The sequence below is a fragment of the Canis lupus genome, chromosome 32, assembly GCF_011100685.1.
Source record: "Canis lupus familiaris isolate Mischka breed German Shepherd chromosome 32, alternate assembly UU_Cfam_GSD_1.0, whole genome shotgun sequence".
NCBI classification, from domain to species: domain Eukaryota; kingdom Metazoa; phylum Chordata; class Mammalia; order Carnivora; family Canidae; genus Canis; species Canis lupus.
Window position 1 is genome coordinate 22,405,128 of NC_049253.1, and position 26,978 is coordinate 22,432,105.

At 36.8% G+C, this 26,978-nt stretch overlaps 1 protein-coding gene across 17 annotated transcripts in view; it reads right to left on the minus strand.

The window, feature by feature from the left end:
* Positions 1-9,854: 9,854 nt before the first annotated feature.
* Positions 9,855-26,978, minus strand: part of PDLIM5 (PDZ and LIM domain 5) — a 217,666-nt gene continuing 200,542 nt past the window's right edge. For all 17 annotated transcript variants that reach the window (XM_038582110.1, XM_038582108.1, XM_038582114.1 and 14 more), the window contains 4 exons: positions 20,157-20,337; positions 17,601-17,721; positions 14,626-14,741; positions 9,855-13,067 (listed from right to left, as the gene is read on the minus strand). In XM_038582110.1, the coding sequence (XP_038438038.1) occupies positions 12,978-13,067; positions 14,626-14,741; positions 17,601-17,721; positions 20,157-20,337 (508 nt within the window). In that variant the 3' untranslated portion in view covers positions 9,855-12,977. The remainder of the gene's footprint in view (positions 13,068-14,625; positions 14,742-17,600; positions 17,722-20,156; positions 20,338-26,978) is intronic.

A 26,978-nucleotide genomic window follows, 5' to 3' on the forward strand; every position in this document is an offset into this window, starting at 1 on the left:
CATGCACTGACTTGAAGGACTTAACTATTTACCATTAAAGCCAAAGTCCTTAAAAAGGCCTACCAGGACCTCTGGGGCCTTTTCTATCCTCTTTTACCCCTCTAATCTCTGTCCCTCACTACTCCAGCCATACTGGCATTTCCCTGTTGTCTGAACATACTAGGCTTTTTCCTTTCCCTGGGACAGCCTTCTCCCCAGTACCTACCTGGCTCCTTCCCTCCTCCCCTTCCTGTCTGGTTCACCCACACCCACTGTATTACACTCCATGTACCATCCAGTATTCTCTAGATTCAATTTCTACCTTGTTAATTGTGTCTCTCCTTACTGGAATGTAAGCTTGAGGACTTGAGGACGGTAGAGACCTGTGCTGAATCTCCAGCAAGCATGGTAAATTCTAGGCACTCTGATGCATATTTGTTCAATAAATGAACATATGAAAGAGTGGAGGAGACAGCAAACATAGGTGGACCATATCCTTTCAACTCCCTTGCAGAAATGTTGTCCGGGATGAGATTTAATATTTTAGAAAGAACTTACATAAAATATGACTTCATACAAACGATGCTCTTTCCTACCTGTTCAGAGTGTAAAGACGTGGGCTTTAACTCCTCTTTCACGTGAGCATCAATACAACAAATTCCTTCAAGGATCCAGGGCCAGGGAGGTTTTCCACAGTGACACTTCTCTGCAGCTTTTAAAACTTAGAATGCAGACCACGTGGCACCTTTCTCTTAGCTTCCAGGAAAACAACTTGGTATCACTGTTGTTACTAATATGCAGAGCGTGTGTGTATGTGTGCACATGGGCACACACCCAGGAGGTCATTCTAATTAAAATTATCTGTGCTTTTTGCGAGTACTAGAACTTTTACTTGCTTGTTCTACTTTCTACTGATATAAGAATACATGTATTTTCTTACTCCCTATTATGCTGCATGGCATTAGAAGTAATGTTATTTTACTATTTCTTAGGAGACCTCCTGGGTCTTTAAAATTGCTTCTGAGTCCTCTGAAGTGGAGGGAAGCCTAAAAGAGGGCCAGATATCATCCTACTCGAATAAACCAAAGGAAGAGTCATCTCCCAGAATGTGGGGGGGGGGAGGGCAAGAGGAGATGGGAAATAAAAAGAGAAGGACGGAATAGGAGAGGGGGATCCTGTGCTCTCTTGCCTCCAAACTAACCTAGAGGTATCCTGGAATCTCCATTACTCTGTTGAGAGCAGCGTTCTCGTTGGCAGCCATCCAAGCTGGTTTAGAGGGAAAAGTATTAACACCTGCAAGGTGGTCCCACGGCGAAGTCCCTGAGGACAGAGGTTCCAGTATAGCTGGGGAAAAGCTGTAGGAATAGGCCGATTCCAACACCAAGGTGTCTGTTAAGTGAAAAGGCACCGTATCATGTAACAAACTGAGCTTTAGAATGGCAGGCGGTGGAGTAGTGATGGAAACCTGTACGTCCCACAGATGGACACAAAATGAGCGAGCAGGGCTGTCCTTGGAGAACATAATCTACATACCAGAACAGGCACGGGTTTGTTTAGGTCGAAGCCATGGCAACAAATTTTAGCTTTGCAGCTCTCAGAACAGCTGTACCGAGGGGCCTTGGGCAAGGCGGGCAATGGCGTTCCTGGGCTCCCTACTCCAGCCTCTGTTGTATTAGATCTTCAAACAGCACCTAAGTGCTAAACCTTCAGTTCATTTGCACAGCACAGCTAAGAAAACAAAGCAACCCCCAGACCTCCCTGTGTGGCTGCAGACAACCTTTCCTCTTCCCTTCCCCCTCCCAGACCGAAGTCGTTTTCAATAGTTTGAAGAACACTAAAAAAAAAAAAAAAGAAAGAAAAAAAGGAAAAGACACCCCCCCCCCAAAAAAAAAAGAAAACAACCTCAAACTTGCTTGTTACTTTTAGGGCGGAAAGCACTGAAGAAATGAATTATGATTAAACACAAAACAAAAACCAAACTATTGTTTAGGAGAAGCCAAAGTCATTGCAGGGAATGTGAGTGGATGCTCATCAATCAACGCAGACCCACAAACCCCACAGATGGTTTCATGTCAGACTGGAAGAAATTTCGGCAGCCTTCCAGCTAAGTGATTTACAAATCTCGTTCCTGAGAACCCGAGGAATCCAGAGTTTCGGTGATGGTTTTGCAAGTTAGAAATATTTCTGCTAAAAAATTAAAGTGCCCAAGGCTTAACTTGTGCCTGTTGTAGTGTGAGGTTCTGAAGATGTTTCAAAAGAGTTACCAAAACAAAGTGTACAAACCACTGATCCAGTTTTTATAGAGAAGGAAGGTCTGGTCAGGATTGGTGAAGTGCCGTTTCCAGGGTCAGAGAAATAATTAGCGATCAGCCTGACTAAACACCCAAATCCCCGACTCCTGAGTCACTGCACCAATTCTCCGACTTACTGCAGCTGTGTGCCCCCCACCCCACATCAGAGTTGATTTTTAAAGTTCGGGAAAACTAACACTCCTAATCTGGAATGATGGGGGAGAAAAACACAAATTTACCATCTGAGATTTAGTTACTCAACTTGTAGGGCTGCACATCTATTGCTGGTGTTGGGTGCTCTAGCTCGGGCACCAGCCAGGGCTGTGGGGGTGCCTTATCTTCGCTACTTTCCACAAGTGCCAGAGAAATCCTGGAAAGAGAGAAGGATGAAAGAAACCTGTAAAATTCCCCAAGTAGATTTTTTTTTTAATGTATCTAACTTTCAGAAACTGAAGCACTAGTCTCTGATTTTAGACCCAAGAAGAAGAGAGATGTTGGTTTCTACGTGTGGTCCCTGAAGGCTCACCATCTCTCCTCCAAGTGTGGTTGGTGAACCCACAGCATCAGTGGCATCTACCAGAAGCTTACCAGAAATGCACGTTTATTGGCCCCATCCGGGTCCTACCAAGTCACAATCTCAAGGTCCTGAGCTCATTTGCATATTAAAGTGAGAAGCACTGGTCTAGATCCATGACAGGTGCTTCCCTAAAGGTGATCTCCGGACCAGCAGGATCAGCTTCGCCTTGGAACGTGGTAGAAATGCACGTTCTTCACTCTGCCCCTAAATCAGGGGCCAACTAATTCAGAAACTGTGGGGGGTGGGGCTCAACAATCTAGTTTCAATAGCCCTCCAGAAGATTCTGATGCTCACTAAAGTTTGAGAACCATGGGTCTAAAATGTGAAGACAAGCACAATTCAAGACATTTACCATGAAAAAAGGAGAAAGGGTAAACCAGTATTTCCCAGCTTGTATTATATAGAATAAAATATCCATAGATTTTCTTTAAATAAAGGGGGTCATGCCCGGGATCGAATCCCACGTCGGGCTCCCGGTGCATGGAGCCTGCTTCTCCCTCTGCCTGTGTCTCTGCCTCTCTCTCTCTCTCTGTGACTATCATAAATAAATAAAAATTAAAAAAATAAAATAAAATAAAGGGGGTCATGGCCAAATATATATTTGGGAAATACTTGGTTAAAATTATTTTTATTCTTCATGGCAAGACTCCTCAGCTTAAATGCTGAGTGGACAAGTATGAGGGAGAGCTACGTGGCCAGAGCATTTTAGGAGTGGATCTCTGCTCCCAGGGGTCTGACACCTCCTCTTTGCCTGCCAACAACAGGGTCAGTCTTCCCTCTGCATTAAATGTTGAATAAAAATAACAGAAAATGCAACACCACTGATTTGGAGGTGACCCAAATGATTAGCCTGCCTGTATAACTCCACTGTAAGTTCAGTGGAGACTCACCCTCACACAGGTCTGTCAAAACCAATGCCCGGGGTCCACCTAAGCAGTCTGCTCTCTTTAAGCACACGACATGTGTATTTATATATAATTCATTATAGCCGTTAATGCTCTACTTTGGCAACAGCTTAAGTTGGTCTTGAGATAAACTGTACTCACACATTTTCCATTGGTTTCCCATCATCATTTGTGTGAGAGTGAACTTTATTATAATCCTTTTGAGAGGTTCCTTAGTGATTTCTCCCCCTGTTTTTTATTTTCAGAACACTTCATTACAGCCCGGAAGTCAAGCAAGCACTGTAACCAAGTCGTGGTTCTCAAAGAATCTGAAAGTCAAGTCACACAGGTTTCTGACATAGAATGAATGTAATCGCTGAAAGTCTAAAACACGCTATTTCACCAACATTATTCTAGTTTGAACCAGGTTAAGAGCCTAACCACTTAAGTCTTAAGCCATAAAAACCTATTCACATATTTCATAATATGTCTCATTTTCTGAACAAAGGATTAACAACTTGAATGTAAGAAGCAGGTGTGAGCACTCTTGATAGGTCAAAACCTTAACACCACCCAGACAAGTCTATAATTTCTGGGCATGGTACGTGGCATGCGTGAACTTGGCTTCAATATGTTTTCCATAGTGATAGCTTAGAAAGTCATAGAGCCATATCCTACCCAGACTTCCATCCCTAGTGGCAGAAGTATTTGCTGATGATTGAAAGGTCATGCAAAACAGATGTGAGGGCAGCTGGATTTTCCAGCTACGCTTTAGTGGACTTAGCAGTGGTGCCTGCCATTACCGAGCAGCAGAGAGATTTTGTTTCAATGGAGTGAAAAAAGAATCTTAGGCAACCTTGTCAGAGTAATTGGACATGTGTGCAGTTTCTCACCAAGGCCTCACCTTTTCCATCCTCCGCTCTTCCCACTCACAGCCTGGAACTAACTGCATCACACGGCGAGGAACTGGGTGCCGGCCATCCTTGCTTGCTTTCCAACATCTTATAAATAGGCACTGCTGTGACCTTTGTGGGCAGAAGTCACTTTCACCACATTTCCTACGGCCTTCTCACTTATTTGGTACCACGGTTTTGGTTATCTACACCTTAAACTGACTTTGATTACCCTGGTGCTTCTTTCCAATGTAACAAAAGCACAAAGAACAGTAAATGGTGCGTTGCAGAGAGGATTTACAAATGCCTGCGAGAGGCACACGGTCCCACTGTAGACCTCGCAAATACTGACGTCTGTGCAGCAGGCAACGGTGCAGGTCAGACAGATACGGCTTTTAAGTTGTGCACATTCTATCAAAAATCAGTCCTTTCTAAACTTGTCTTTACTAACTGACCATATGATAATTGTCCCTTATTAATAAGAAGGACTCTAAGATAATGTGGAATGACATAGTAAATGCTCTCTCTAATCTAGCAAAAAGTCCAAGTGTGAGCTTTGCCACTTAATAACTATGCTTTTAGAGAATCCTATCTCTGAGTTTTCATTTTCTCATCTCTAGTATTTGGGTTAAAAACACTGGACTCTTGGGATGCCTGGGTGGCTCAGTGTTTGAGTGTCTGCCTTTGGCTCGGGTCATGATCCTGGGTCCTGGGATCGAATTCCACATTGGGGTTCCTGCAAGAAGCCTGTGTCTGCCTCTGCCTATGTCTCTGCCTCTCTCTGTGTCTCTCATGAATAAATAAATAAAATCTTAAAAGCACTTGACTCTCAGTTTCTCCAAATATTAGAATCTCACAGTGAATTAGTGTGCCCTAGCGTGGCATGTAATACACCACACAAAGTGCAAAGACGGTATCAGAAATATAAGTTATTATAGATCCACTGGGCTTGATCTCTCACAGTTTACTGTGAAGGGGAAATCATTAATCTCTTTGCTTTTCATTACTGAATATGAAAATAATCTATTTTTCTACATGATAGGGTTTAAGGTTTATATCAAAAAACTCCTGTTCACAGTAATCCCAATTAATTCAAACTTTCAATTAAGAATGTCTTACTCATTTTAACCATAGTGGAAAAAAACCCCTTTGGTTATAGCTTAGTAAACATCTGATAAATCTCTTAAATATTCAGAACTTCCATTATACTAGATGTTTAGGTGTAAGGCCTTGAAAAACACAATCGATGGTACATTACATTTACTTTGCATATTGAATTATCAGAGGATTTTTGACAATAAAGGATGAAGTTAGAATAATTTCTTTGGGTTTCCAGTTCACCAAGAATACTGGCAATTCAGGTTCTAGATAAAGGAGGTTTGAATTTAGTTAAGAATATCAAGTTTTCATTTTGTACCCAGATGTGCCTATTACCAATGTATTGATCTTCACTTCCAAATTCATCCTTCAGAATCTGTTCTGTGATAGTGAACTGGACTCTTAAACCATTTCTCCCTTATAGTGAGCCATATGAAACTCTGTCAACTGTCAGCCAGCCAAGGGAAGCAAAGGAATAGTGCAGAAGCCAGAAGTCAGGAGCTTCTCTTCCTGGTCCCAGTGCTACATTTTGCTTTTACTTGCTCCAGCTGCATGGTTCATCCATGGTGCCTTGGGGCGGGGGGGGGGGCTTGTTGTTGGTGGAGCTTGGCCCCAGCTGTGCTTCTAGAACACACAGTCCACTGGTGACTTCTCATCCCTGGCCTGGGCTGGTGACCACCTTGCTGCAGCCCTCTTGATGTGGATATTGTGTATTTTAGGTCACAGCAACACTCCAACTCCCTGTACACACCCATCCACCTAACCTTGGTAATCTAACCTTGGTTCACTTGCATTCTTGAGGGTTGTTTCCTTGTTCCTGGCAACTGAAGAACAGCTCTGGCTGGCCTCAGCAACCAGAGAACTTCTCTGTCATTCAGTGGGTGGCAACCACACTTTGCTCCAACAAAGTCTGACCTCCAGACACGGGAGACGGCACTCATGTAGAGGTTGTTCTTCCTTGGGTCCTCTCTCTCAATCTTAGGTTATCCTGACTTCTCTTTACATTCTCATGGTTATTCTCCTATCATAGCTTAATCATTCTTTAAACCTCTCCTGCTAAGTTAGGTGTGATTTCGTCCTCCCGATTGGACCGGACCGAGACTGATCCACCAGAGTCTAATCAAACACTTTCCCCCCAAGCCCTAATTTATCTAATCAAAAACTTTCCCCCCAAGCCCTAATTTATATTCTCACCACCTATACTATGTTGATATTGTTAAAGATCATTTAGAACTTGCTGGATATTCAGACACAAGCAAACTTATAGATCCACATAATCGATTTATATCTTTTATTGGGAAGAAGTCCTGGGTTCACTTTGGTGCCTCTCAACTTATTAAGTTCCTTTTTTTCTACAGCACTTATAATGGTACCAGCAAAATATTAAGCAATAGTGTAATAATTTCACAGAGCAGAATAAATGGTAAGTTTCAACTGAGAAAGCTAGAATTACTTTAACTTATATTTCAAGGTTCATGCTTGGTCACCTCCAAGAATTTGCCTCCATTTCATTCACATAAAGAGGCTTGAGATTGTCAGGATTCGCAAGCAAATAGGAATAGAGAAAATGTCTGGGGTCAGATGACATCAATAAATGGTCACCTAAGCAAAGACTTCTATTTACACAAAACTAATATTGGTATGATAAGTCCTAAGAGTTCAAGTTACTTTCCTATTTACCAAAGGAAGTTTGGCCTATCAGTGATACACTTGGGAGAAAAAAATTCAAAAGATAGCCTCTGAAGATACTATAGTCTACTAAATTGCTTTAAACAAACACTGGTATTTTTGGGTAAGTGCTCAGAATAGCACCAGCTGTGTGTGCTTTACAAGCAAAGGGAAAAAGGAGGGAAAAAGAAGAAAAAAACCAAACCTAGGTATATTTGAACTAGAGAGCAAATGTGACAATTAGGACATGATGAAAAACTAATTTGGAGCCCAGTTATTGAACAGAAACTTTGTCCTTTGAAACACAGATGCATTAGAGACCATGTCAGTCAATCCATGGACCTGGCGCAGAAGTCATTTTCCTGAGAACATATATATTGCCTGAAGAGAAATTGAAAAATTATACTCTCTGTGAATTATAAATGGTTTTATTTTTCTCCCTGAGGTAGTCATCAGTGGTTTTGTGACATGGAAATGCTTTATTCTTCCACTTTAAGCAATGGCTCCAAGCTTTATTGTGTGTGATTACACGCCATTACAAGGCACAGGGAAAAGAATTGCCTCTTTGGCCAACTTTTATTCATAGCGCTCCCCCAGTGCTCTGCCATTAGTGCCAATCACTAAACACACCTTGCTTTTCCTCAACCCTGGGTTCAATCAAGGTGTGGAAGCCACACCTTTCTTATTAATCATTGATGTAATCTTGCCACCTACTCAGACAGCTTCTAAATCATAGAATAGAGAGTAAAAGTTCAGTAATATAATATTGTAGACAAATGGTTTGTTCTAAATTCTCAGAAAATGAACAGTTGAGTGAATCAGACACTTGTCACGTTAAAAATGCTTTGCAGGGCGGATCCCTGGGTGGCCCAGTGGTTTAGCGTCGCCTTCGGCCCAGTGCCTGATCCTGGAGTCCCGGGATCGAGTCCCACGTTGGGCTCCCTGCATGGAGCCTGCTGCTCCCTCTGCCTGTGTTTCTGCCTCTCTCTCTCTCTCTCTCTCTCTGTGTCTCTCATGAATAAATAAATAAAATCTTTCGAAAAAATGCCTTTGCGTATCTCTTTAGTGTAATAAATATACAGGCTACTTCTGACTTTTGGAGGGAAAGGGATTCTTTCACAAACTTTTGGGCTTGGGGCTTCCCGAGTTAAATGCTCTCATTCATAAGTACAACACAAAACTGTATCAGTCTGAGATTTCTGTTGGGTAGCCATGCGTCCTAGCCCCTTTCCTCTTTTAAATTTTAAATACTGCAAAGGCACCATGTTCCCCGTGAGGCTCCCACACGTGGGATGAAACCTTCTCTGCGGAATTTTGGCACCCTATTAATTAGTGGTTATGAGTGGGAGCTGCTCTCTCTCAGCAACTCCTATTCTGCCATCAGTCAAGTGTGATTCTATAATAAATTCCCACGAAGCAAACTATTTCTGGTAATTCTCCCTAATTAACACCAGGCCCGCTAATAATACATCAGTACCTATGTGTTTCTGATATAATCAAGATCTTGTCTGAGAGTACGCAAAAAGGGAAACCGCCAACCTAAATTAAGCTTTTGCTGGCAAAAAGGATTTTATATGTAGTTCTGTAAGAAAACCTTTGATAATCTTATATTGGGGACATTTTGACCAGAAAACACTGAACGACAGGGAGGCTTGTTTCTGGTTTGAGCACTGAATGGGGATTTATTGTGAACACACACTGTTGAGTCTTAAGCCTATAAATCTTGCACTGGATTACTGTTTCTTAACGAAGGAATGACAGATCTCTTATTTTGTTGGTGCATTTTAATGTGCAATGACGTGATTGATAGAAACCAAACAGCAGCTATTAAAATGTCAAATGCAGACTTGATGCCCTTATAAGTTTGGCTTCTGGAGTTTAATATACTGTGAGCAAATAGACTTGAATTTGTCTTTTATTTCCAATATACAGCCTGCAACAGAAACATTCCTCTTTATACAGTTGGAAAAAAGTCTTATCCAAACCAATAAACAAATGAGGAATAGATGAGCCTACCTAGTTATAGAAAAGTTAACTAATGAGATCAGGATGAGTTAACTATGAAGTAATGAACCCTGGTTGATTAAAGCATGAAAATGTAGATGGTGACTTAAGTTGTTTTAGTATGATATATGATATAATACAGCTCTTGATATGACAGGTTATTCCAACAAGCAGTTTCAGCAACAAATATTTTCTAAAACAATGGGGCTTATTTATGTATTAATTTACAAAGATGTATTGTATACATGCTACATGCAGAGCATGAAAATAGATTAAAGTAGAATAAATGTGACACTCTTTTCAAATGTTTTGTTTCTGGGATATTTTGATAGGCAAATATCATAAAAGAGGGATTCTCCTGAGAATCATTACTTCTTTTCCTATCCTGTAACACTATTTTATTCCCATGATGCCTTCATTGGAAACCACTTGCCATCCAAAAAAGAAAACCCAGGAGAACTTGTTTGTATCACTGCAGCCATTTATTTATTATGTGCACATTAAGGTATTACTATACTGATTACATTTCTCATACGGTTTTTAATTAGAAAATGTATCCAAAAGCAAAACAGTACAGATGTATACAAACGTAATAATGTGAAGAAACAGAAAATAGAGATGAACAGATAAGGCAAATGATACTCTGAGAATCCAAACCCAATAACCTTAAAACATCTGGAGGAAAAGGATGACAAACTGAAGCTGCATTAGATTTGTGTGAAATTATTCAGTTTTCCCTTCCCTTATGTTTGAAAAGACTCTTTTTTTCAGTAGAGATTATTTAAAAAGCTCTAAACATCACAAAAATGTTAATATAACACTAGATTCGTACTAACAAGAGAGAGGAAGGAATTATTTTCTATAGAAGTGGTCCTATTATACTACCCCTTGAAAATGGCACCATGAAAACATTTTTGTTGTAGATAATTTTTAATCATAGGCTACACTAATATTTTGAAGATTCAAATTCTTATTTCTATTTGTCTTAATACTGTGACCAAATGACTAGGCTTTAGACTCTAAATGTAACCTGAATCAACAAGAAATATGTACGCTACTATAAACATAAGCAGCAGGGACCTCTCTAGGCTGCCTTTCTAGCAGGCAACATTTAGCCTTTGTAAGTCTAGAAAAATGTTATAAACTGGAATCTATCATTAGTATTTTGAATCTGGGAAATACAAGTACGGGATGTTTAAGAGTCATATACTGTAATTTAAATCTGTCTTATACTAAGTACAGCATTCCAAAATATACATCAAGAAAAACTAAAAGTAAATGCTCTACAGTAAAGAGGTAACAATTAAAAAAATGCTACTGATATGGAATATTTATAATCAGAAAAATAAATATTCAGGGAGCTCACCAGAAGAATAAAGTGCTCTGCTTGTTATTAAATGCTGGTGCATTAAATATGGCATTCCCTACTGGAAAATACAGAGATTCTTCTGGGTTATAATCAATATTTACTTCATAGGATTAACTGTTTTAGCAACAGATATAAAGCTTTGCCACAAAGACGAAGGACAAAGCACAAAGACAAAATGATAAATTAGGAAGCAATGTTATCTTTTTAGGGATAAAATTTAGAGGAATGCAACATTATGCTCCATGAATAATGTACACAAAGAAAAGTCTAATAAAAATGATATCCTTACTTAATGTAAGATAACTTAATAAGAAATCCAGGTCAAATAAAATTCTTGAAAGGAAATACCCAAATGCAACTGACTTTTCAAATACTATCTTGGCATAGAATCTATAAAGGTAAAACTAAACAACCAAAAAAAATCTCTATTACATCCAAACAAAACCACCAATTTACTTTATACTGTGTAAAGCAGGAGACCGACACTAAGATATGTGACAATGCACATCAGCCAGCATGAACTCTACAGGTGGTTTCAGCAGCAATGAGAAATAATGCACAATTCAGTTCCAGCACTTTATTTCAAAAATAAAACTTCCTGCCTCCCTACAAATGCAGGGTGAGGAGGTAGTTTGGAGTTGCTACTGGTGAAGCCACTTCATGTCACCCTTCTCATGCTTTTATTCCCAGTTAAATTATTATCTGCATATAATATAAATCTCCTAGACTATAAATTAACAGCTTTCAGGACAGATGCCTTGAAAAGTTCTTAGGGAGGTTAAACAAATATTAGAGCCTAAAGCCTCCCTCTATAACAAACATGCACACAATGGAAATGAAGTCGTTAGTGAGCTACGGGGCAGGAAGGACTTGGAGTTCTGTCTCAACTTTAAAAGCACCTTGCCCCAGACGAACTGATATTTTACCTTAGTGGTATAATGGGCTTCTGTCCATTTTGGAAATAGAGAAAAACTATCTAATGTCATAATCTGTTTTCTCACTGGGTAAATATCAATAGGATTCATAATTTCACCTCAATTTTTGCTCTGCCTTCATGTATTATCTATATAATTTTTCTCCAAATAAAGAAAATAAATAACGAGCCAGTCTGAGTAACTGACCACGTTCCCCTCCTATACTACCAACCTCTGGGAATAAAAGCTTTCTAAGCTTTGTGATCACATTTGGAAGTGGTTCATTTATTATTCAGAGAGAATTACTATAAGGAAAAAAACCCTTAGATTTTATCATATCCCCAAGTTTTACTTTTCTAATGTAGAATTAAAGAAAAAATTATTCTGCAAGGAGAGTTCTCAGCCTTTATCAGTCAGTAGTACAAATTTGAAACTGATCTAATGGCTTCAAGGTCTGAAAAGGGGGGAAATTTTTAAAAATTTTGGATACAGTCCTCTGATTTACTCTGATTCTCAAATACATTCTTTTCTACTTACTCTCTTAAGTATGAGGGAAGGGGAAAAAATGGGAGTTTGACTAATACAAGTGATACAACATATACAATGAATAGAAACGGTTGTATTGTAATAAAAGGCAAAAATTTGAAACATAAGCTATGTGGTGGCTTTTTGGTGGGGCAAATGAGAGAAATATATAACATCTTTTTTTGGCATGGCACATTTTGATGGAAAATCTCATTGGTCTTTCCTGACTGGAATGGTCAGGTGTAAGACAAAAAAAGTACATACAGTTTTTTAAAAACAGACACCTACTACTGATAAAATTCTGTTTAAACTACTTCCTATTTTAAAGATAAGCACTATTAAAAATACATTTTATTCATTGATAGAGTGTAGGGGCAATTTTCATTGTCTTTGACAGATTTACTCAGAACTACCTAACAAGGAAAGAAAGTATAATTAACTCAGCATAGATGTTAGAGGCTTTTATTCTAAAATTTAATTCTTCACTAATTTATTCTATGATGAATTTAATAGTCAACCAGGAAATTGGTTTTTATAAAAGTTATTTTATGAGCAGAAAATACAGGAAAAAAGTAATCATAAATGCCAAACTGTCTCTTTACTTTATGAAGCCAAATATTTCTTCATTGACTTGGTTTTTAAAGCTGGAATTTATCCCTTCAGGGCCACTATTATTTTTCAAAATTCCTATAAATATTAAATCTAAAAATTAATTGGTAATTCTAATTCTCCTCTTTCTCTTCAAATTTCTTCTCCTCCCCTGAACTGCTGACTTTCAAAAATTCACAGAATGAGCATGTTTCTTGCAAAGCGGCTTGTCCTTCTTGGAGAAAAATGTCTGACCTTCCAAACTTTCACAACATACCTGAAAAAGAAGCATTATTTAAAGAATATCATTATTTTATCAAATATGCCTGAAAAAGGAAAATGATTTTTCACTTGATGGATAAGACAAAGCACTTTAGTTGGCTGTATTAGACACTGACATTTAATGATTACTGATACTTCATGTAATTTTCAAAAGCATTAAAGAATGACTTTTTCCTAGAATGCATTCTAATTTATTTAAATCATTGATCATTATTTTTTTTACTAGGCCCTAATAAAAAAAATAGACACATGAAGAGGTCACATTAAATGTAACTTCTCTCGCCTATTGATGCTTTAAATTTGCCTCCTGTTGTAGGAAATCAAAGTACTCACAACGAAAATACCATTCAATTGCTGTACCAAACATTCCCAAGCCCCCAAACACATAGGCATAGCATACCTGAGAATTCTTTTTAATTCTTAATTTTAATCTGGCTATTGGATGATTATATAGTCTGTTTATTAACCGCATTTATGTCTTGTCTTTCCTATTGCCTTTCTTAAATATAATAGCATAATACAGCAGCTCTACCAGAGAACAGGAGAAGGTAAAACCCTAAAAGTTGTTGCATTTTATAGATATCATGAAGTCTAAGAGGTGGATGACATAAACAAGATGAATTTAATGGTTAATCAGCTAATGCTTGGGGAAATAATTTGATTTCAATTAATGTTACTTTTTCCCCTTCATACAACATGTATTGAAAATTATTAGATATATTAAATCTAATTTAAAAATTCAAATATCTGAACAAAATATCTTTATTGGATATATACTTTCTCAATTAAAAAAAGTCTTAGGGTAAATGTGAATCTCTTCAACTATCCTCACTGTTAAAAATAAAACCAAAAATATTAAAATATCAAACAACATAGGTAAATCACTACATGTTTATTATAGTCTCAAAAAAAATTCATGTATTACTGCTAAGGAAGTGAAATCAACATGTAGTCTGCTTCCATTCTTAATTCAACAATAGATTTTTAGAATTGTTTATTTCTACTTCAGGCACCCAATGTTTCAAAAAATTACTAAAAATACTCCAATAAAATAGAATTTTTAAGAAATGTAAAGGACTCTTACTATTTTAAGAAATACATAGTTTGGGCAGCCTGGGTGGCTCAGTGGTTTAGCACCGCCTTCAGCCCAGAGTGCGATCCTGGAGACCAGGGACTGAGTCCCACATTGGGCTCCCTGCATGGAGCCTGCCTTTCTGCCTGTGTCTCTGCCTCTCTCTCTCTCTCTCTCTCTCTCTCTGTGTCTCTCATGAATAAATAAAATCTTAAAAAGAAAAAAAAAGAAATACATAGTTTCTCCTTACAAAACACAAATTTATTGAAAACAGGATTTTCTCTAAAGGGGTAAGCATCTTATTTTGTGCCAAATAATTCAAAAAATGCCAAAAATTTTAATGAACAATTTTCAAAATCACCATAAAAATACTTTTAGGTGTGAAGGATTGAAAGACACAAGAACTGTTATTTCCATTTAGTGCTTAGGCTAAAACTGGCCATATTGTGCTCTTCTAATTTGGAAATAAGAGTTAACTTACTGAGCATACAAAGCAAGTGTCATGCCAGGTATAGCCCAGAGCTTCCAGGAACATGTCGCCAGCTTCTATGGGAAATTCACATCCATGGCATATGGTACCAAAAAGGGCATAATAATCTGTATTGGGGCGGGGATGGGGGGTGGGGAGACATAATTTAAACATGAGAAAGCTTTAGAATAATAGTTCCTAGAAAGCACCAACAAAATTGGAATTAAATGAGAAGATGAAGATAAAGTTATAGTAACTGGAAAATGTTCAGAAGGCATGTTTGGCTTGAGGTATATGTGTAGCATGTTTCAGTTTACCTTTGGGGTAAATATTATTTACATAACTTAACGTCCTTTATTCCATTTTTCCACATAATACTCCTCACTTATCTCCAGCTGCTTAAATGTCCAAATATGTATCAAGAACAACTCTGTTCCCTGAGAAGTTATCAATAGACATGACTGTTTTAGCAAAAGACAAGAAAACTTCCAAAAACTAGCAACAGTTAAGACTAAAGAACGTTAAGTCAAGAAGAAATATCTGATATTAGCACATTTCATAGAGTATCTGACTTGGTAGGGAAGAAAAAAAGTCACAAGAAACTTCCATGAGTAAGTGCCATGACTAAGTTTCTAGCTGGACTCTATCATAATGGTATTAAGCCACTATTCTTTTGCTGCCATTTCCTTTCAATTTTATGACTTCAGGCTGAAAATCCTTAGCCAGAGCACACCATTTACTTGACAGAGATTACAGTTGTAAAATACTAATAGAATTTCCCTCTAAAGAAAGCAGTTTTAATGAGAAGTTTCTTTATTATTACTAAATTAGAACTTATTAACAATTTTCTTTTATGTAGCTATTCTTACTACTTGTGTTTATTCCACAATAGAAAGATTTTCATTTCCAACTTGATTTATCTTTCTTAAAAATCTTCAATATTTCTCAGCACCACTTGCTCAACATATATACATAGAGTCCTAATATGTGCCAGGCACTGATGGGGGATACAGTGGTGAAGACAGATGTGCCTACTCTCTTTACGGTGCTTACATTCTCATTGGGAGCAAGTGTTGTCATTTATTGTATTTTTAAAATAAGTCATAATAAATAATTTCAAATTGTGACAAGAACCATGAAGAAAACAGTCATGTGATACAGAATAGTTGGGTGTAAGTATGTAACAAACACTCCATTAAACAGGTGAGTTAGGAAATGCTTCTCTAAGGAGGTAACAGTTGTTCTGAGATTTGACTAAAAAAAGGCAAATATCACCACAGAAAAGCTGAGGAAGAGCATATCAGTAGAAACAGCAAGTACAAAAGCCCTGAGGCGGGAGGGATCTTAGTGTGTTTAGAAAAGCAAAAGGGCCAGGTATAACTAGAATCCAGTGACAGAAGGTAAGGTGGTAGAAGATAAGGTTGGCAAAGCAGGCCTAGTAAGGAGAATAGTACTCAAGTGGAAGCTGAGAGGTATCAAGCATAATCTGAGTCACATTGAAACAAAATATTATCATAGCTGCTATTTGAGGGTCGGGGAAAAGAAGATGGACCATTTTAGTTGGTGATTCGAGCCATTCAGCAAAGAGTGAGTTGGATTTAGTTGTGACTATTGAGGTGGAGAGAAATGAATGAATAAATATACACTGGGGTTTGGGATAATGGATAGTGGGGCATTTGAGATGGGAAAGGCTGAGTAATAAATATAGGAAGTTAAAGAAATACAACAAAAATAGATGAAGTTGATTAGAAGTGACATTTAAATAAATCTACAATAATATTTTTCCTTTTCTGTAAGCAATATTTGAGTTTAAAGAATCTGACTTCTTAGACTACACTAAATATGATATTAAAGCTAGATAGTTTTATATGTATTTACTAGATAGGGACCATCTGCCAGTTAGTCAAAATGCAAATGTTAGACAGTTGCACAGCTTAATTTTAAAACAAACAAGCTCTTTCTTCAGAAGAATTAGGTGAAATTACAAAATGTGAAATACTCTGATTGAATCAAGGTAGGTGCTTTGTAGCCATCTTGTCCCAAAATAGCCCATAGATGGGATAAGTTCACTGGAATTTTCATAGAGCTTTCTGGTTAATAGTCTGGCATAGATCTGGACTGGTCTTAGCTAGGAGCTAAAAGGAATTGAGTGAGCAATAAAGGGTGAAGTGATGTTGACTAGCCTCAAATCAGAAGGTGACTGCTCCTTTAATAGTGTGCTGTATTCCTTTCCTCCAGCACCACACTTGGAATTTCAAGGTAGATCAACAATAAAACTCCATATGGAAGTGCTGTGGTAGTGAATGTAGGCATGACAAAGGGAAAATATTTTATTTTTTGAAACATATGTATGTAAGTAAGAGTAATGTTAATAAATGTTATGAAGTTCACTTTATATAGTCTCTGGGAAAGAAAAGAAGTGTTCAGAGCTCAGGTAATTAAGATAAATGTAGTAGACTGGTCCTTAGAGCCCAGTTTATTAAAAATAATTTTACTAGAGAACAATCCAAGTCAAGGTTACCCTCCCATTCAGTAACAGAAACAAAGGACTTCCAATTTATTGTCAAGACAGTTGCCTTAAAGAGCAAATCAGTATCACATTCAAAAGTTGATAATTTCTTTTTCTTTTTTTTTTTAAAGTTGATCATTTCTAATGTTTATAACCACTCAAAATTCACTGTTACAGTGTAAGAGGTGGCTTTAAGCTACACAACTTGGTAGCATTCATATCCATAAGTAAGATATTTCCTACTAGGTCGTGCTTATATGCTCATTTCTCTTAAAGAAGTCGAGAATATCTGTTTTGATGAAGTCACATAAAAATTTTACATAATTTTTTGCTATATATTTAGAGTAGCTTTAAATGTCCCTTAAAAATAGTTAGGAAATCTATTTTGCCCAGTATTTCCTTTCAGCTTTATAGTAATATAAGGGCTAAAGTTTTATCTTTATTCAAAACTTAAGAACTAGTGGCTTTAGGATCTTACCAGTCTCACAGTATGGTTCACCATCCTCCAAATGAAAAACATTATTACGAATGGGTTTTCCACAGGCCACACACACAAAACAGGAAACGTGCCAAGTTTGTTTCAAAGCATTGATGACTTCCTGTTAGAGAAAGGTATTTGGATGTAAAGAAAGATGACAATACAAAAATGCTTATTTTACTAGTTGTACCAACATAGCCCTTTTAAACCGGCCCAAAGTAGATACATGCTTTTGTCTTTACTATGAGCTTTTCCTCTAAGTAACAGATGATACTTAAGGACACACTCACAAATCATCTAAACTGATACACTATATAATACGTGTGTTTCCCATAAATACACATCAATAAACTTAAAGAATGATAATTGTGTTTTTTAAACATTACACATGTGATGAATAAAGTAATAAGCATTTCCTAAGTGCTTGCTAAGAAACATTCTGCTTTCTTTCAAAAGGGTGTCAGGGAACATTAACTTACAAAGGTTTCAAGTATTATCTTGAAAATGTCATGGAGGAAAAAAAAGAAAATGTCACGGAGGAAGGGCAAAACATTTAAAAATTAAAACAAACCTATGCTTTGGTGCATTATGGAAGCAATAACATAATCAGTGTAATCCAATCAGTTTAGCACATGTTTAGGATTCTGGAAATCAGCTATGACTACGCTAAGCACATACTCAAATGAGTGTCTAAAATTTGAATTATAAAGTGTGGATTCTAGTCAACAATGGCACTAGGGTTAAAAATAGCAATATCGAAGACTTGGGCCAGATTTTAATTAGTAAAAGAAGTCTTGAGAAACTGGTTTTGCAAGGAATCATTTCTTTGAATTGAAAGAGATAGAGTCCGTTTAACATTATTTTTGAAGAATAGTTAACAAAATGGGAATGTACTATTTCCATAATATTTATCACAAAAAAGAGGATGCTACACATAAAGTATGGTTACAGCTTTGTAAATGAATTACTTACAAAGAGCAAACGGGAAGAAAATATATCCTAAGGTAATAAGAATTGCCTAGGATTCGTAAATATATAGGCCATTTAAATTTTCTTTTTTACATTTTCTGGTATTTTCTAACTGCTATAGACTGAAATATTTTTCATAATAAAAAATTGTTAAAATTATACAGTAAATTATTAGCCTTAGAAAATGCCATACCAAAATTCACACTGAAGGATACTGAGGAGAAATGATGGTTTAGCTCCAAAAAAGATCACCATGAACATGTACAACAAATTACACTGAACCAAATCATTTCTCAAGGTTTTTGGCATTTATTTCCCTTTCTATCCTTGAGACAGATTACTATTCCTTCTTTAATAGGAAATCAAATAACTAAAACACAATCCAGAGAATCTGTCTCTGTGGTGAATTTCTGACCCATCTCTAAGGCAATGAGGGTAAGATTTCCATTTCCTAGAACCTCATCTGGTTCAAAGACTGCTACCTGACTTTGTGTTATTATTCTAAAATTTATAGAATATATTTATATACTAAAAGAATATTAATATATATTCAACTTATTACTTGTCATTTGGGAAGTTACAGCCTATATCATTCTATTCTTTTGTTCCCAATATATTGTACAAATTAATAATATAGAAGTATTTCATGTATTATATTTACAATTTAAATGTTCTCAAAGATTTAGACCCATTTAAAGATATAATCTGAAATTCTATGTATTCAAAATTCTACTAGCTTTTCTCTCAAGATATGAATTAAAATTTCATTATTATATTTTTATAGAGAGAATATTAGAATTCAGCAATGCCATTTCTATCCTTTGTATTAGCTGTATGAGCTTCATATGACATCAGGCACCTTGGATGCTTCTAAAATAAAATTCCAACTCCTGGTCACCCATAGGAAATGATGGACCCTTTATTTGTAAATTGCAAATAGGGTATTCTAGAGCAGGAAATTCATTCATTCATTATTTATTATATATCTGACTCCTAAATTACTCCTTTTTTGAAAAGAAAAAAAAGATGCTTATTTTTCTATCACATGTATATGCTCATAAAATAATAGGTTATATTTTTAAACATTATATGCATTTAAGAAAAATATATCATTTATAAGCTTCATGTTTTATGTATTTCACGAGATCTGTGCCCTGTGCTTGAACCCTGACAAACGGGGAAATGCTGCTCTTATAAAAGCTATGGAATTTAATTTAAAACAGTGAAGGTGTCAGTTCTGAGAACTCTGATGTGTGTGGTCCTGTGCGACCTCTTCATTCCTGAGCAAACAGGGTCCTGTTGAGGTAGCACACCCACAGTAAATTATTTTTTCCCCACAGTGGCTAGACTTTCACTAGACAAGCGAGCACTCAGTAAGACAAAACCAAAGACAACTTAACTCCTTGAGTCTGATACACTTCTACAGAGGTCTATTTAGTTTTACTTTACAATAATAAACAGTGATGAAAACAGAGAGGGGATCAAGCAAGAAGAAAATAAAAAGGAAAACTGATGGAAGGGTTTCAAAACAAAAAAATTATTATGCTTTAAAGTTCACTCAGAATAAACAGGTTTCTGATAACTTACTCCAAGGATCTTCCTTTGGCATCGACCACATTCAGGAGCAAAGAATTTCTCATAGCACAGCTCACAATACAGGGCTCCCTTTTCCTCTACAAATCCAATGTAGGCCATTGTATTTTTGCAGTGAGAACAGTTAAATTCTTCTGGATGCCAAGATTTCCCCAGTGCCACTAGGAATGGTCCCCTGCCAGAAGAAAGAAAGAGATCAAGTTGGCTTAGGAATAAAAGTTTCTAAAGTTAGCTTGAATAGAACCTCTTTTAGGAATGTCCAAACAATTAAATACTTGCTCAATTATCCTTCTCAAGGGTTGAAAACATGGGTGCTGTAAATTTACATAGCAAATCTCTGAGTATTTATGTGAAGAGAAAAAGAGGGAGCATTAAAAAGCACTTAAGGAATTCTTTCGAAAAAGGCCTTTTCCCCCACTTTTTTCCATCTTCAAGAGATTTGGTGGTTATGTTTTTTGAGCTGCAATGAGTGGCTCTGTGTATTATGATTATGAGTGAGAATGAGGATGTTAACTCTAACAGAAAATGAAGTAACCAGAAAAAAATATATGGTTTAGGCAGAGACAAGAATTTGACATTTCTATAAAATAAACAAAAGAGAAATCTTAATTTGGTAATGCCAGAGTCTTAAAAATGGTAATAATTATTACCTGAGGAAACACCGCAATTTCTATTCCCCACACTTTGTTTCGTTACTTATTTCTTAACTCTATTAAGCATATCAAATGTTTATAACCCCTCCAAATAGACTATGGAAACTGTCAACTGGATATTAAGAGACTGCTTTGAAGCTACTTAGAAAGGTTTTATTTAATTAAAACATGAATGATTTTTAATGCACATTTGTATCAAGGTAACAAATGTTTGTAAAGAGATTTTTTCCATTAAATATTATACAGTCATGAACTGATAAGATGGGTTTGGTTTGCTTGACAGGAATCCATTATGAAGCCTTATCTACTCATGAAGCCTGCAGAAACGAACCATTCTAACCTCTGCAACATACTTTTCAGTAGCTCCATCACACTAATTTTTATTCACAGAGTGGCTTTACCTCCAAGGCACTTTTACACTTATCCAATTTGTCCATGCAACATTCCTGTGAGATAGACCAGGGCAGTTATTACAAACTCAGTTTAACAGATGGAGAAGCTGAGATACAAAATGTTCAAAAGATATGACAAATATCATAAAATCACTGACTGAGTGAAGGTCAGAAGCTGAATTTCCTGATTTCTAGTGCTGGTGTAGTCAACTGATATTCTGCTTTTCATCTCATTACCATCAATTATCATCACCGAGTGACCACAGAGTAATTGTCAGTAAGCAAGGATACCTGACTTCTAGGCAGATTATTAATAGGAAAAGTCAGAGTAATGAGCATCACAAAATCGAAGCATTTTTTTGTCTTTGACAATAACATAAACTTTAGTATTCTGTAACTATTTCCCATTGGGAAATTCTTTGGATATACACTGATCTTTACTCAGAACCAGCACCTAATTCTGCAAGTCAAAAAAGTAAGAAGGCTCTTGATGAATGATAAAAATGTGTTCTGTGAGGTATAAGAGAGTATTTTCTAGCCTCATTTTGGGTTAACTTGTTTTTTTGTTTTTGTTTTTTTATTAATAACATGCCAAGTTTTATTGGCTAGAGCATGCAATTCTCAGCATTTGAGACAAGTAGTTTATTATTATTTTTTCCAGCTTTAGGGCATCATAAGTTTTGTTTTGTTATCACTAACAAGGAACGTCTTTGTTAACTGTTTCCTGCCAGAAGAAAAGGGCTACAGATCATTTATTCTGTCACCAAACTTTGGGTAGGTTGTCCCTCAATTTTTAGCTGGATTATAAATAACAGTCCAATACTCAGTGAGTTCTTCCCCCTCATTTTCTCCATATGTATTTGGCAAGTAGATTTAAAAATAAACCAAGGCGTCACAATGCCCAAAGTTAGATAAAGTTTTATGACTGTGCAAAGCTTTTCTACCAATTGGGCATCTAGTTAAATAAGCTTGAAAAATCTGCCAGGTTAAATTTACTCTGACCACAAGATAGGGTGTGATAGAACTCTGTTACCACTTGTTTGAACACTAAAGCAGAGTCCAAAGAATTTGTTAGGTTGAATTTTTTTATTAGGGCACATCTTCAGCTCTTCCATAGGCTGGATGGTCCCTTGAGGCCAGTACCCTTATTTAGCTTTCCAGATTGCAAAAGAAGTCAATCCAACCTCACACTGTGCACTCCACAAAAGTATGGTATCCACTTGGGAGTAAAAAAAGTTTACTCCTGGAACATGGCCATCAGTGCCACCAAATATTTAACAGAATTCATCTGAGGAAAAAAAAAAACATTTAGGAACAACTGATTGATGAACATATAATCCATTTTCTAGATTTTCTAAAATATGTGTTGAAATGAAGTCAGACTAGCTGAGAAGGAGGATCTGCAACTTACAGCATACCGGGCCCAACATAGTCCACAGAATTAGTCCCTTAACAACCAGTGCTCCACATGATACCATCAGTCTGTGCTGACACGTGTCATAGGAAACAGCTCTGTAATAGTCGCCCTCGCTTTTTCTCTAAGTTGCTATTGAGAGTGCTACTTGTTAGATCACACAGGGTCATTTTCACATGGACTCCTTGGAGAAAGTCCTTTCAGGTTCTTGTAACAAGAACAGTTTCGCTTCTTCTGAGCAATAGTTCTTTTACTCATTTAATAGTAAGTTTAAAAATTCACTTTCTTTTTTCGTTGACCATTAGAAGGCTTAAAGCCAAATTTAGTCTAACCCCAGGCAAGCATGTAGGTCATTACGATAGGTTTTGTCCAGGCTTGATGGCAAATTTTTGTCCAGTCTTCATTTTTAATGGTCCCATTCATGATTTTCATTCTTCATTTGCCTATTTTGGAATTTAGGAGATTTTCTTATATTTCATGTATTCTTAAAAGTGTTTTAAAAGGTTTCTAGAATAGTGTCTACTACAACAAATTGATTAAATTTAATTGAATCATCCATTAAAGGAATAACTTCAAGATATTTCCTTAGTTCCTTATCAAATTTGAATACTGAAATGTCTTAACAGTAAAGAAACTCCCTCTGCACCTTTAAAAACTGAACTGAAAATGACCCTTGCTCCTGCCAGATCTCCTTTCTTAAACATGCTCAGTGCAGGTAGTGGCCTAGCTGGATATTCCCTGGTCCAGTTGAAAGAGCATCTTTCCCATAACAGCCTTGAAGTTATGTATAGATTAAGTAATGAAATCTCTGACATATAACAAAGTACTCTCTTCTCTGTCTTAGCAGAGACTGATTTAACAAAATCATTAACACAGGATTAATACTGTAGAAGTTCTTCCTGTTCCAGGTAGGACTGGTTTTCCATTTGTGAACTGGAACAACAGGCATGGGTAACTGCAACGTGGAATTAAGTCTGCTTCTACCTCTTACTATATTCTTCCCAAGTACTCCTTGGTTGACAAAAGAGGGGACAACAAGAGTTAAAGCACTGATTGGCTGAGAGAGAAAAGTTACTCTACTTTGAAGAAAAAAAAAAAAAAGAGAAAAGTTACTCTACTTATGAAACTTCTACTCTGTTTATCTTCTGTGAGACTCATGCCAAAGAGAGAGAGAGAGAAAAAAAAAAAGGAAGTAACAAAGGCAGAAAAAGATGTCAAAAGGAACAGGAAAAGGAACACTAATAACAAATTTATTATTAAAAAAAAGAAAAAAGAACTGAATATTTACTAAATACAATGATATATGCCAGACACTGCTCTAGGTATAGACAATACGGCAGGAAACAAAGCCACGAAAGGCCTTGCTCACATAGAACTTATGTTCTAGCATGAGGGACAAACAAAAAACAACAAATTTAAGGGAGGGAAGATAGAGAGACTGTGTCAGGTGGTAGGGGGAGTAGAATTTAAGCAGGGTGGCCAGGGATACCCTGATATTTGACCTGAAGGAGACAAAGGTGAGCTATGCAAATATCCAGGGGAAGAGAATCCAGGCAAGGTAAACAGTAAATGCAAAGGGCCTGATAAAGGCACCTGAGGAGTCCGAGAAACAGCCAGAGATAATGAGATGGTGGTGGGGTGGGGGTGACTGTGTAGGGTCTTTAGGCCATTGTAAGGATTCTGGCTTCTACCCAAAGGGGAATCATTATGGGGTTTCAGCAAAAGAGTGACATGATCTGATTTATGTTTAATCAGGATTTACTCTAGTTACTGTGTTGAGAACAGACCGGTAAAGGGCAAGGGCAAAAGCAAAAAGGTTAATTAGAAAACAAATTTATTATCCCAGGTGAGAAAGGATAGTGGCTTGGATCAGGGCATTAACAGTAGTATAAACAGTAAGAAAGGTTCAGATTCTGGGTACCTTTAGAAGTCAAAGTCAAAAGGATGTGCTGATAGATCATGTGAGGTCTGGGCAACTGAGAGAAGAGAGCTGAAGAGGAGAGGAAGACTGGAGAAGGGATGGTATGTTAGGTAGAATTCTAATATGGCCCCCAAGATACCCGCCTTCTGGTATACATGACATGTATGATCTCCTTCTTTAGAGTGTGGGTGGAACCTATGAATACGATGGGACATCACTCTTATGACTAGTTTATTTTATATGGCAAAAAGGATTATGCAGATGTAATGTAAGTTCCCTAAGTTGACATTGAGTTAATCAAGAGATTGTTGTTTAGAAGTGCATTTATTTCCACGTATTTATGAATTTCCCAAATTTTCTCCTGTTATACATTTCTAATTTCACTCTATTCTGGTCAGAGAATATACTCTGTATGACATCAGTCCTTTTACAAGTATTGAAATTTGTTTTATGGGTTAACATGTGGTCTATCCTGGAGAATGTTCTATGTGGGCTTGCAAAGAATTTCTACCCTCCTGTTGTCAGCTGGAACATTCTATAGAGGTCTGTTGAGTCTAGTACATAGTGTGGCTCAAGGCTTCTTGTTGACTTTCTGTGCAGTTGTTATATACATTATTGAAACTGGGATACCAAAGTTTCTAACTATTATTGTTAAATTGTTTATCATCATTCCCTTCTATTCTGACAGTTTTTGCTTCATGTATGTTGGGGCTTTACTATTAGATGAATACATATTTATAATTGTACCTTCTTGATGGATTGAACTTTTTATCATTATAAAATGTCCTGAATTTCTCTGTCAACACCTTTTTTCTTAATGCCTATTTTACCTAATAGTAGTACATACAGTTACTCCAGCTCTCATTTGGTTACAATGTTTGCATAATGTATCTTCCTGTACACTTTTATTTTAAATTTATTTGTGTCTTTTAACCTGAAGTGTGTCTGTTATAGGCAGCATATAGCCAGATCATGATTTTATCTACTCTACAATTCTTTTTTTTTTTTTTTTTTTAATATTCAGAGAGAGAGAGGGGGCAGAGACACAGGCAGAGGGAAAAGCAGACTCCTTGCAGGGAGCCCAATGTGGGACTCGATCTCTGGACCCCGGGATCATGCCCTGAGCCGAAGGCAGACGCTCAACCCTGAGCCAGGCATCCCTATTCTACAATTCTTTTAACTGGAGTGTTTTTAATCTATTTACATTTAATGTAATTGCTGATAAATTAGGAATTATGAATGCCATTCTGTTATCTTTTTCTCTATGGCCTACATTTCTGTCACATTTCCTACATAAAAGAATGAAAGAGGAATCAAGGTCATCAGCTGACACTGAAAATGGGAAATAAGTTATTAGAGGCTTAAAGAGAAAAAAGAAGATATAAGTGGCTTTCTGGGAAAGTGGAAAAGTAAACACACTAGAAAAATACAGCAGATTTTTGTCATTATTAAGAATACATCTGAAATTAATAGTCATGAATTTAAAGTGACACTGATTAGTATGGTTGCGGGTTTTCTTCCAGTCACATCCACCTTCAGGTGTAGGCACAGAGTAAATCAATAGATTTATCCAAACTAGTGGTTTCAGTTAAGTGAATATGATGAAATGAGATGAACAAAGAAACTGAGGGTATATAAAGGATACTGACTAATAACTGACTAAGGAATTCAGACTAGATAAGAAGGGAAGTAACGATATTGGGACCCAAAGGACAGTGAAAAGGTATTTGGATCAATGAATTTGAGATTGCTGGGAGATAGGTAGGGAGTAAAGGATTGATGGAATTGAGGTAGTAGGGAGAGAGTGGAGATAAAGGCAGTGGTTCTTGAAGTAGAGTGAGGTGCTTAGAAACAAGATTGTGAAGGAAATGTAGTTAATGGCAAGGTCTAGGACACGAATGAAAATTGGTGGCTTAAGTTAACTAGAGGAATCGCTAAAGTAGAAAATGTCAGAGAATCAAGAGACCTGGATATCAGAAGGACCATATATAGAGATAATGAAACCACCAAGAGAGATTTCCATTGTTAATATATTTTCCTGAGGCAAGATTAATTTTTCAATTTTACAACTGTGACAATTTAGAACACTATAGATATCTCATGATTTTCCTAGGTACTATGATTCAGGACTCCTTACTATGGATATAAAGGCAGTACACATATATTTCTTGTATTACTGTAACGGTATGATGTACCTCTCACAATGCTTATATTACTACATTATGGCTATCGGTGCCAGGGCTTTGGCTTTTCTATCAGATGATAAAATATATGAAAACAGGAACTGTTTCTTAATTTTTATATACTCTAGTGCCAGTATGGAAACTTGCATATGAGCTTTAATTTTTTTAATATTTATTTTTTAAAATTGGGACATAAATGACATATAACATTGTGTAAACTTAAGATGTACAATGTAGTGGCTTGATATGCTTA